General features: G+C 33.0%; 1 protein-coding gene across 1 annotated transcript; it reads right to left on the bottom strand.

Annotated features, from left to right (window-relative positions):
- Nucleotides 1-8183: 8183 nt before the first annotated feature.
- LOC127845498 (uncharacterized) lies at nt 8184-11604 on the bottom strand. Its single transcript, XM_052376474.1, has 2 exons — nt 11393-11604; nt 8184-11055 (listed from the first exon to the last, which is right to left on the bottom strand). Exon 2 carries the CDS (start codon nt 10006-10008, stop codon nt 8962-8964), a length of 1047 nt encoding a protein of 348 aa, XP_052232434.1. The 5' UTR covers nt 10009-11055; nt 11393-11604; the 3' UTR covers nt 8184-8961.
- Nucleotides 11605-12324: the final 720 nt, after the last annotated feature.

Here is a 12324-nt window from a genome sequence, read left to right as displayed (position 1 = left end):
TCGGTCGCGTACGTTTTAGTATATATACCGTACCCAGGGTACATGTAAGTATACTAAAATGTACCCGGGGTACATGTAAGTAGTACCCGAACCGACAATAACTAATCGAGCGCTACTTACCCTACATTCATGTTTCCGACCAGAATGTCGGAGAGAATGACCCGCCACTTACCTCATATTCATGTCTCCGAACAGGATGTCGGTAAGAATGACCCGCTCCCTATCCTGTGTTCATGTCTCCGACCAGAATGTCGGTAAGAATTACCCGCTATTTACTCCAAATTCATGTCTCCGACGAGAATTTCGGTAAGAATGCCCCGGTACTTACCTCATATTCATGTCTCCAACCAGAATGTCGGTAAGAATGACCCGCTCCCTATCCTGTGTTCATGTCTCAAACCAGAATGTCGGTTAGAATTACCCGCTACTAACTCCAAATTCATGTCTACGACGAGAATGTCGGTAAGAATGATCCGCCACTTACCTCATATTCATGTCTCTGACCAGGGTGTCGGTAAGAATGACCCGCTCCCTACCCTGTGTGCATGTGTCCGACCAAAATTTCGGTGAGATTTACCCGCTACTTACTCCAAATTCATGTCTTCGACGAAAATGTCGGTAAGAATGACCCGCTACTTACCTCATATTCATGTCTCCGACCAGGTTGTCTGTAAGAATGACCCGCTCCCTACCCTGTATTCATGTCTCCGACCAGAATGTCGGTAAGAATGACCCGCTACTCACCTCAAATTCATGTCTCCGACGAGAATGTCGGTAAGAATGACCCGCTACTTACATTGTATTCTTGTCTAAAACCAAGATGTCGGTAAGAATGACCCGCTCCCTACCCTGTATTCATGTCTCCGACTAGAATGTCGGTAAGAATGACCCGCTACTTACCCCATATTAACGTTACCGACCAGAATGTCGGTACGAATGGCCCGTTGTGTTTTAGTGTGGTTACAGATGTCAGATCGAATTTTCGATTCAGGTGTCAACAGCTTACGTAAGCTTTTAAAAGAATACGGAAGTTTAAATTTTCTGAAAAGTGTACTCAGCTGTAAATAATACTATTCGGTCTACGATCTCAGAGGACAATTCAACCTTTTTAAACGAAATGATTCATTCACAAAAGATGTGTATTTCCAAAAGACGTACTACAATTATATGTTTTTAAAGCGAAATAACTTTTTTTCATATAGAGATGCAACAGTCTGACTCGTCGCCGAACGGGTCGTGACCGTTACAGTCAAAAGTGCAGAAGATACAGCGGTGGTTGGCGCAGGAATATTCATAGGAATAGCACAAATCGTTAATTATCGTAAACACATGTTTTCAATATCTCAAATAATTAATTTAATATGTCATGTTACGATTTCTAATATATGAAATATCACTTATATTTAATATCAAAACCCAACACTGTTAACGAATACAATCTCGATAGGGTGTATGTAATTCGTACTTTATTTATCTGGAACATTGAAATAAAAAAGTCTACACAACATGGACTTAAAGGCTATAGTATGATAGCTTTAAAATAAACATTTTTTTTTTTTTTTTTTTTTTTTTTTTTTTATTATTATTTTTTTTTTATTCAATATCATACATACATTGTAAACATGTTTATGATTATACAATATAGTGATTGTACAAAGCAATAAAGTTCAGACATGTTTTACAAGATATGCCTATATATATATTTTTTTTTTGGAGAGAAAAGAAAAGAACAACAGAGGAATAGTTATGAAAAATGATGAGTTGTATAAAGTCGGAAGAAAACATACTGGACTTGTGTGTTTTGTTGTATATTCACAATGATCTTGTCAGATAGAAAAATAAAAAATTAAAAACAATAAACAAAACTATTTTAGAGAGAAAAACTAACATTAGAGTGAAATGTGTATAAGTGGACAAAACATTATGAGAATTTAATCCGATTCCATTTTTGTTCAAAGATTTGTAATGTGTCATTACTGAGGGCTATTTCTTTCTCAATCTGGATTTTTAGTTTAAGACTATGGACAAAGCAATTAAAATTTGGTACTTGTTTTTTGTACTTCATGTTTAAGATAAAATATTTCATCAATATGACCATAAAATTCACAATATTATTACAGTCTAATGATTTCAATGAGTTAATTCCGAAACTTACATTTAAGAAAGATAGTTTAACGTTTAGTTGATGTTGTTCAAGAAAAGATATTAATTGATTCCAAATAGGCTGGATGTGTTTGCACTCCCAAAAAAGATGTTCTATAGTTTCGATGTTTTCACTGCAGAAGTCACACAGATTTGAGTTAGATAATTTGCATTTAAAGAGATATTTATTTGTAGCTATAATTCTATGGATGTATTTATATTGAAAATTCCTCAGCGTGCTTTCAATAGTTGCTTTATATGGCATGGTAAATATGTGTTTCCAATTAAGTTCATTTTCTCCAAAGAGGACTTGCCATTTATTTTGGATTTTGGAGTTTTCTGTAGGGTTTCTAATTTGTATTGTGTAAAATATTTTATTTGCTTTGTTTTTTCTTCCAAGTATGTTTTCTACAAATGTTGTTTGAGTACATGGTGTCTTGTTTGTATTGATTTCAGATTTAATATGTATGGGTATGCTTTTGATTAGTGTGTAGTACTTCAGAAAACTATTTGAAGGTATTCCGTATATGTAGCATATATTATCAAAAGAGTAGAAATCCCTAATTCTGTAGTAATATAATTGGTCGACATATTTAATGCTTCGTTCAAACCAGTCTTTATAGAAAAAGGTCTTATTGTTTGAAGTTATGTCTTTATTGTTCCATAAAATTGTTTTACTGCTGGTTTGGGTTTCTAAGTTATGAGTGACATCACTCCACGCTGATAGAACATCAGACAAAAATATGTTTTCGTTTGCAATTTCATGTAAGATAGTATTGCTGATGTTACATTCAAAGATTAAGGAGTCACCATATTTTTTTAGGATTTTCTGGTAGAATAATTTCCATTTACTCGTATTGGTATTATCTAGGTATCTTTTAACCCAGCTGCATTTGATTGCATTCAAGAATGAGTCAATGTTCGTTAATTGGATGCCTCCATTTTCTACAGATTGAATTAACTGAGTTCTTTTTATTTTATCAGGCTTACCGTCCCATATGAAATTAAATATTGCTGATTTTATATCGTTAATAACATCATTTGGTGGATTTGGGAGAACTGTTAAAACATATATTAATTTAGGAAGTGCAAACGTTTTCAATACTGTGTTTTTTCCGATAAGTGTAAGTTTACGATGATGCCATGATTTTAAGCAGTTTTTAAAATTCTGTAATTTAGGTAGTATGTTTTTAAGAACTGTATCCTTTTCATTATTTGTGAAAGTAATTCCTAGCGTTGTGGCTTCATCGGATGTCCAATTAAATTTCATTTCTTTTTGTATTGAACATTGCTTTGTTTTAATTTACCTACTCGTAGCACAGTACATTTACTTTTGTTTAGTTTAAGTCCCGATGTCATTCCGTAAAGGGTTAGCGACTCTATTAGGTTATGGAAAGAATCGTAATTGTCATTTAAGAAATAAGTTGCATCGTCAGCAAATAGGGATTGTTTGATTTCTTCGTCAGGTTCTAGTGATATGCCTTTTATGTGTTTATTTGATTGGATGTGATGTGATAGATACTCGATGCAAATAATAAATAGCGATGATGAGAGTGGACATCCTTGTCGAACCCCTCGTTCGATGTTAAAACTGTTTGAAAAGAAGCCATTATTAATGATTATACTGTTAATATCGGTAAAGAATAGTTTGACCCATTGAATGAGACTTTCACCAAAGTTCATATTTTCTAAGCAAGAGAACATAAATGAATGATCAAGCGAATCGAATGCCTTTTCAAAGTCTGCAAAGAATATTAGACCAGGATTATTTGAATCGTTGAAATAGTTTATGCATTCTTGGATAAGACGAACGTTTTCACCAATGTAACGTCCTTTTATGAAACCAGATTGAGATTTTGAAATGATTGATGGTAATATTTTTTTAATTCTGTTTGCTATACTTTTAGTTGCAATTTTATAATCATTGTTCAGTAAACTAATCGGGCGCCAGTTTGATAAGGATTCTAAGTTTTTTCCGGGTTTTGGAATAAGTGATATAATACCTTGTCTTTGTAGCGTAGTTAAGTTTTCGTTGTTAAATGAATAGTTAAGTGAATTAATTAGATGTGTTTTTATATCATTCCAGAATTTTTTATAAAATTCGATTGTGATGCCATCAGATCCTGGGCTTTTGTTATTTTGCATTTCTTTTAGTGCTAATCCACATTCATATTCATTAAGCAATCCGTCGCACAGTTGTGTTTCCTCCTGGTTTAAAGCGTGATGTGTATTTTTAAAAAGGGTGTTATTTTCAACATTTTTTCGTTTATAGAGGGTTTCGAAAAATAAACGTTGTTCTTCTAGTATTTGAATTCTGTTTGTTATATCTTTGCCATTGACTACTAATTTGTGTACAGTTTTTTGTTCACTTCTACGTTTTTCAATATTTGCGAAATATTTTGTATTTTTTTCATTGTGTTCAACATGCTGTGCACGCGCTCTTAGTATTATTCCATTGAGATGTGTATGATAGATTCCATCTAATATTTGTTTTTTTAATGTTATTTCGTTTTCAATGTCGGTGGTATCTTTTGTGTTTGTTTGATGCAATTGTTTTTCAAGTGTTTCAATGGTTTTGATGGTTTCGGTTTCAAGTTTGTGTGTTTCTTTTTGTTTAAATGATGTGTATCTAATTGTTGTGTTACGTATATTTCCTTTAATTACTTCCCATAAGGTGTTTGGGTTTGCGTCTTTATTATTTTGAACTGTATTTAACATTTCCTGTTTTATTTGTGTTTGATATTGTGTATCTAATAAGATGCTGTTGTTAATTTTAAAGTATCCTGGGCCTCTTTCAGGTTGTATGTTGTGCAGTTTAAGTTCAACTAGAGAGTGGTCAGTCATGAATCCTGGTTTTATGTTACATGTGTCAATTATATTGCAAAGAGATTCAGATATTAAAAAATAGTCTAATCTACAAAATATTGTTGGTTTTGTGTTTGAGTGCCAGGTGAATTTGCTTTCGTTTGGGTACATTGTACGCCAGATATCTATCATATTGTAGTTTTCAATTATGTTATTTAATATGTTTCTATTTTTAGTATGAGTATAAAGGTTTCCATTCTTTTTATCTAATAATGGGTTCAGGACAGTATTGAAATCACCACCGATTATAATGTTTTTATCTTGGTTATTAATTATGAAGGATTGTAATGTTTCGTAAAATGTGGAATCGTCTATGTTAGGGCCGTAGACGTTGATTAATGTTATTTGTGTTTCGTGTATTTTGATATCTATACTTGCTTGTCTGCCAATTATTATTTCCTTAAAGTTATCGGCTGTGACCCCTATATTATTTTTTATCAGAAAGGCAATGCCTTGTTTATTAGTATGTTCTCCACTGAGATAGATTTCTCCGTCCCATTCATCTTTTAAGGTTTGTGCTAAGGTATGTGTCAAATGACTTTCTTGTAAAAGGCATATACTATATTTTTTATCGTCTAACCATTTGAAGATTTTAATGCGTTTGTCTTTGTTGTTTAGCCCTTTAACATTTAAAGTACATAATTTAATCATTTAAAAATGTGGAGGGTGATGTTAATGATAGTTTGTGTGTGCTTGTCCAGTTAGTTTCTATCTTAAAACATGTCAAGTTTGTTTCTCTTATAAGACATAGGACGTCCATACATACAAACAAAAATAGGAAACAAAAAATAGGGATACAGAAAGGTGGATATTCCATAGATATGAAGAAGTGAAAAGAATTAATCACAGAAGTGAGAAGAAAACACAATGGACCACTGGTCCAAACTAAAAAACAAACATAATAGACAGAGAAAAACACAAATGTGAAAATGACAATGAATGTAATGGTAGCTTGGCTAAACATTACAAAGATAAAAAGAATAAAAGAACATATGCAATCAGTGGATAGTAAATTTTTTCATTATTTTTCGAACAGTTATGTTGAAATAAAGTATTTTTGTAATATTTTTAAGTGCAGATATCAATCAATATAATGTTATTTAAATTTATTAAGTCGATTTATTTTTAAAATAACAAAAATGTATTAATATTATGCTATTTCATTGTACGCATTTGTTAAATGCAGAAATGAACCAATATCAAGTTAATACGAAATAAATAATTTTGTTTCTATATATAACAAAAAACACACGTAATGAAACACTTTTAGAGTTCGTATGGAAGATTATTGTTAATTTCATGTGATCATAAGATCAAAAAAATTAACGTATAATTGCCACAATTGACTATTTACAAATTATACATAAAATAGTAGCATTACACAAAAATCGATAACAGTGGTTATGCGACTGTTGGTTTAAGTTATGTACAATAAGGTAGGCAACAAGAGATGTCAATGGTTTAAGTTATGTACAATTAAGTAGGCAACAAGAGATGTCAAAGGTTTAAGTAGTGTACAACTAAGTAGGTAACAAGCGATATCAATGGTTTAAGTTATGTACAAGTAAGCAGGCAACAAGAGATGTCAATCTGAAGCGGTAACAAATAAGATTTTTTTCCAGATATTTTCAGATTAAACATGGAAAAAATATACTTTTTAAAAAATTACTTAAAAGTAAGCCGGCAACAAGAGATGTCAATCAGAAGCGGTAACAAATAAGATTTTTTTTCAGATATTTTCAGATTAAACATGGAAAAAATATACTTAAATAATCACCTTCAATTCTTGTTTATTTGTAGTATCAGTTTATTTTAATCGGCATGTAGGGGAGGTATATATTTGACAAGCATATTTTTTTAATAATATTGTAACTGATCTATATGAGGAAGAGAGTACTTACAAAGACAGTGATATTGAATCCGACAGTGTAGTTGTCTTTTACATCCAAATTTCACTCAACACTTAAAAAAAACTTCATATGAAAGCGAAAATGAAGTAAGAGTTAATATATTATTGAAGAATTGTTACTTATAAAGTGTTAAGTGAAAAATAAAAGGATGATTTTAGTCCTCCACTGTTTACACCTTCATAAAACAATACAGCTTAAGAATGTTAATGAAGACAAACAGATAATCCTAAGTTCAGCACTTGTAATATCTTCAACAATATATTTTATTTAAATGTATTTATAGCTTGTTTAACATTCACAGATTAGAAAGAAAAATCATGTAATGAAGGTATCTTAGTGGATACATTATTTAGCAATGTGTAACACTGAATGACCATGTATTCAATTAAAAACAGCAATAAATAGTTTTGTTTATATGTTAGAACATGTATAAAGACTATTATTGTTATTAAAGATTCCCAATCATGTTCATGTTACATACATACAGTGATGTATCAATATGAAATCATACCGCTACCATGTATATAAAACAGGTACCTGTAGAACAAGACTATTGCCAAGCAATAAAAGTCAATGAAAGTCTCCTACCGGCTCCACCATTGTCAGATATTTCACCATTTTCAGAATATTTTTTGTTTCCATAGCAACCACAATTTTTGACATAGGAACACAATGAAGTGATGTGCATACTGTCCATATTGCCATCTATCTATGTTCCAAGTTTCATGAAAAAAAAGGAACTTTTTAAAGTTATCGCACTATTTCTAGTTTATTTGTTACCATAGCAACCATCATTTTTGACGTAGGAACAAAATGAAATGAAGTGCATAATGTCCATATTGCCCTCTATCCATGTTCCAAGTTTCATGAAAAAATATTCAGAACTTTTAAAGTCATAGAAGGATCCAGAAAAAAGTGACGGACGGACGGACGGAGACAAAACCATTATATTATATGCATATATATTTAAAACTTATTTTAAACGCATGCATATATTGGTGCATCAATATATATTATTGCTACTCTCCTGCATATAAAGTAAGTGCATGTTGGTTTAAATGTGCACAAAGGAGTACTATTTGTTTTAGAAGACACGTACAACATTTGTAAGAAGGGTCATTTTTATCTGAAAAAAAACTATAAATTATTTGTTAAATTATGACAGTAGTTTCATAAAAATTGTTATTTTAGTTGTTAAATTGCAGACATAAACTAAACATTTTATGATAACTAGCATACACAAGAATATACAAAAACAGAAGGTTAGCAACTAGGTTATAGTAATAATTACTGAATTGAAAAAAGAGTATTTAATTTTGCATTAGTGGCAGACATAAATGAATAGTTCATGTGCATATTTATGAACATCAGCAAACACAAGTATACACAAAAACAGAAGGTTAGCAGCTATATTATAGTAAAATGTACTGTATGGGAAAACAAGAAAATTTAAATAAGCACTAGAGTTGTATTACATGCTATGTACAAAAACACAAACTTGAGCACACTGACATGAAAATCATATCGTAAGACTTGTGTACATTTTCACATTGGAACAATAATATTTCTAGTGAGCCAGCTTGAAAGGGTCAAAGCCAAAACATAACAAACATGAAAAGGATAGGCAACATCTTGGTTCAAAAGTAAACCTCTGTATGGAGAAACCATTTTACATAAAACGCTATATTTAATTATTGATATACTACATGCAGTCGTATTTACGTAGAGAATTAATGATGCATTTGATCAAAGGGACGTAACCGTGATAGAAGAAAACCTTCCAAATCCATGAGCATAGCCGGAAAAATTACGAATATTGATATGAAGAGGTGGTGTTTCATTTATATCATACTATTCTATTTTTTAATTAATGGTGTCTAGAATATATTAATATTGCTATATTAGATATTAATTAAGGAAGATTTAAGTTGTGAAAGCTGAGAGACAAATGGCCATTAACACAAAATACTAGCGCAGTTTGTACAGCCGTGTAATTGAAATAAATGTTCTTATATACACTGTATACTGTTTTTACAAAATATGTTCACTTGTTTGATGCCACTCTGGTTCTTGCACGAGCAGGGTTTCCTACCGTCTCAGAATAGGACTTTTTGGGCCATGGCTTGTCCAACCAGCTTTTGAATTCTGGGTATTTAATCTGCGTAGCATGTTCGTTGCCTTTAAAAACCGCAAATATTTTCCCCTCGAATGACCAAGCTCTTTCGACGGCGTTCGGTTGCTTAAGTCGGACGGATGCCAGCACCTCTGCGTTTAGTTTGGTGAGGTCTTCATTCGCAAAGATGCTTGACCCTTTAAATAATTTAGCTTTACGCAGAATGTCTATCTTTGTTTGACGTCTTATAAATCTAACAATAACTGGTCGGTTTGAACCTGGTTTGAATTTTCCCAACCTATGGGCTATATCTATGTCAGTGGGTTGGATGGAGATACCCAGATGAGAATTGACCAGAGCAGCGACTTTATCAGTCACCCAAACCGAGGATTGATGGTCCTGGTCTTCCGGCACACCGGCAATTCTCAGGTTGTTACGTCGACTATATTGCTCGGTGTTGTTGGCAAATTCATCGAAGTTTACTGCATCACTGGTCTTCTTTTGTTCTAAAAGCGCGTTTTGCTGTTTAAGCTCCTCAATTATTTTGGTTTTTGCGACGTTTTCATTTTTGAGCAGTGTAATTTCACGTTTTTGTTCAAACAAGTCGCTTTCTATAATTTCTATTCGATGTAGAACATTACCCAACAACTTCTCTTTCAACTGTTCGACAGTTTCTTTTATCATGTCTTTAATAAAGGTTGAGTCGTCCTTTGTAAGGACGCGGGAAAGTTTGTTGCTAATTTCGTCCAATCGTTTTTCGATTGTTATATCGACTGTATCATGTTGCTTACTGGTGACGAATGTACTCATGGTTTTTTGTTTTTTGGAGTCAGGTTTTGAATTTTTCTTTGAAGTTTTGCCTTGACCGCCACCTTTAGTTGATGTTTCGCTTTTTTCGAAAACAGATGTTTCCAGTAAGCTTGTATTAGTAGAAGTTTCGCTCGCCGTAGACGAAAGTGTCCGCTTACCGGTATTCATTTTTACAGAATTGAGCGTCAATTGAGGTTTATAATTATAAATAACGGCAAATGCCGGAGCTCATACACATTAAGTTGCACTGTTTAGTTCGTAGTTATGATCTAATAATTCAAGCGTGACGATCTTCTGTCACGTAGAGCGTGACGGATGAGTGGATGAGCGGTACTTGCTAAACCTGCACTAACCGGCTCAAAAATATTTATCTTTGGGCAAAAGATACCCCACCCAGTGTATTTAGCTTTGAATAATACTGTCTATCAATTTTTTTATTTTATTACACATAATTTCATACGTACTTCTTTTAGGTTTTTAAGTCCTTTATATTTACACAAATTTTACATTTTCCATATTCCAAGTCACACTTATCACACTGATTGCATACATTATTTAAGGCTAAGCTTTACATGTTGTTCTTACTGTTTACACCGGAAGTCCAATCTTTAAAATAAACATACCAAGAATTGAGAACAGTATTTGTGGTATTTAGTTTTAACTTTTAACATATAATTTGTCGATTTAACGTGTAATTTATCGCACCCCCTTCGTCTCATTCATTTCCATGTGAAAATATGGTGATATCATATTGTTTATTACATTCATATACGTACATATATTACCGAGTACAAGCCCGTCGTGTTCAAATACGTTAATATGGGAGGATTTGTAAATTGTTTGGTCGGTGACATTCTGCTCCAAGTGGATCATGATCATGTATAGCAAACTCCACCCTCCCACCACATTCACTGGGTATTCACTCTTATGGTTCTACAAATGTTCACTTCCACGGTTTGCTCGACTCTGACTCTGACATAGTTTTACCCCAATTTAGTCGTATGCAGCCCTGTTTGGCTTTCATTTGATTCAATCGGATGGCTTCTACCTTATTCCATGGGATAGCTTTACGTTTCTTCCGGAGGTTGCTACCGCGGTTTTCCCCTGGTAGACTCTCAGTAGCGTAAGTACGGTGGCTTGGGCTGAAAACTGTCTGTCCACCGTAAACATTGTCGTCTACCAGACTGATTGGTGTCGTGCTATATTCCAAGACATCTATTAATAAGAAAAAAAGAGCTCGTCAATGTTGTTGGTAACAATTGGGAACGAAAATGCGACAAGTGTGAAATAATTTTCAGAGCTGTGCTAAGTTGTACAGTACAGAACATATCCATAATTTTGATGGAATTTATTAAATGTGGCTTTTTTATATACATTAATGATAACTCCTCATCAAGTTATATATTGTTTTTAGATTTATATTTGTCATTTTCTTATTTACATATTTTATATTCCTTGAGTATTGTCGAAAAACGAACACATGCAGAAATTGCTGCGCTATTCGTTATCTCCGCTATTACAATACGAATAACTGTTATTTGCAAATGCTTACAAATTATCCATATACCAGCAAAAGCATAAGCTTTTCGGTATTCTATATTCAAATTTCATTTCCATACACATATGATACACGTAACGGCGGCAAGGTAACCAAATGCGAGTTCCAGAAGAGTAAAAGAAACTTCAGATTTTATTCCAGTATTTGTGCAATGCTATTGTGTCCTCAGGAATTGTGCGTTATCGCCTTGTTATCACACACGCGTGGCCAGCTGGTGCAAATGATATTGAACTGTGCTGGAGCTATCACAGAAAGAGCCGCAATATAAACAAATGTTACCTGCTTATCCGTGGTGAATGAACACACGAGTTTAGTTATGATTAGAATGTCTGAAACAGCCATTTAAAGGGATCTTTTCACGCTTTGGTAAATTGACAAAATTGAAAAAAGTTGTTTCAGATTCGCAAATTTTCGTTTTAGTTATGATATTTGTGAGGAAACAGTAATACTGAACATTTACCATGGTCTAATATAGCCATTATATGCATCTTTTGACGATTTTAAAACTTAAAAATTATAAAGCGTTGCAACGCGAAACGATTGAATAATTTGGACAGTTCTGTTTTTGTCGTTAAATTTTGTGAAACTACGAAGATTGCTTATATAAGGTATAAAATACGTCCAACATGTGTACACGGCGGAATAGCTCAGTAGGCTAAAGCGTTTTTACTTCAGGACTCTGGCAGGACTCCAGGGGTCACTGGTTCGAAACCTGGTCCGGGCAATGTTCTTTTCCTTTTTTTAATTTTATTCTTGATTTTTTACTGGCGCTTTTACGATCCAATGTTAACATTTATCGATATAAAGCATTTAATGAATAAGTTAAAAAATGTCAAAATCTGTGAAAAGGCCCCTTTAAATGTTTTTGGATATTGAACGATGAATGAGCACTGTCTGACTAAAAATGATAAATATATCAATTTAAA

The sequence above is a fragment of the Dreissena polymorpha genome, chromosome 9, assembly GCF_020536995.1.
Source record: "Dreissena polymorpha isolate Duluth1 chromosome 9, UMN_Dpol_1.0, whole genome shotgun sequence".
Classification (NCBI taxonomy): Eukaryota; Metazoa; Mollusca; class Bivalvia; order Myida; family Dreissenidae; genus Dreissena; species Dreissena polymorpha.
Note: the sequence above shows the minus strand (reverse complement) of the source record. Positions and strands in the feature narration are given on the sequence as shown.

What these genes read in the sequence shown, in the direction of transcription:
- LOC127845498 (XM_052376474.1), bottom strand. Translation starts at nt 10,008, where the DNA reads ATGAATACCGGTAAGCGGACACTTTCGTCTACGGCGAGCGAAACTTCT.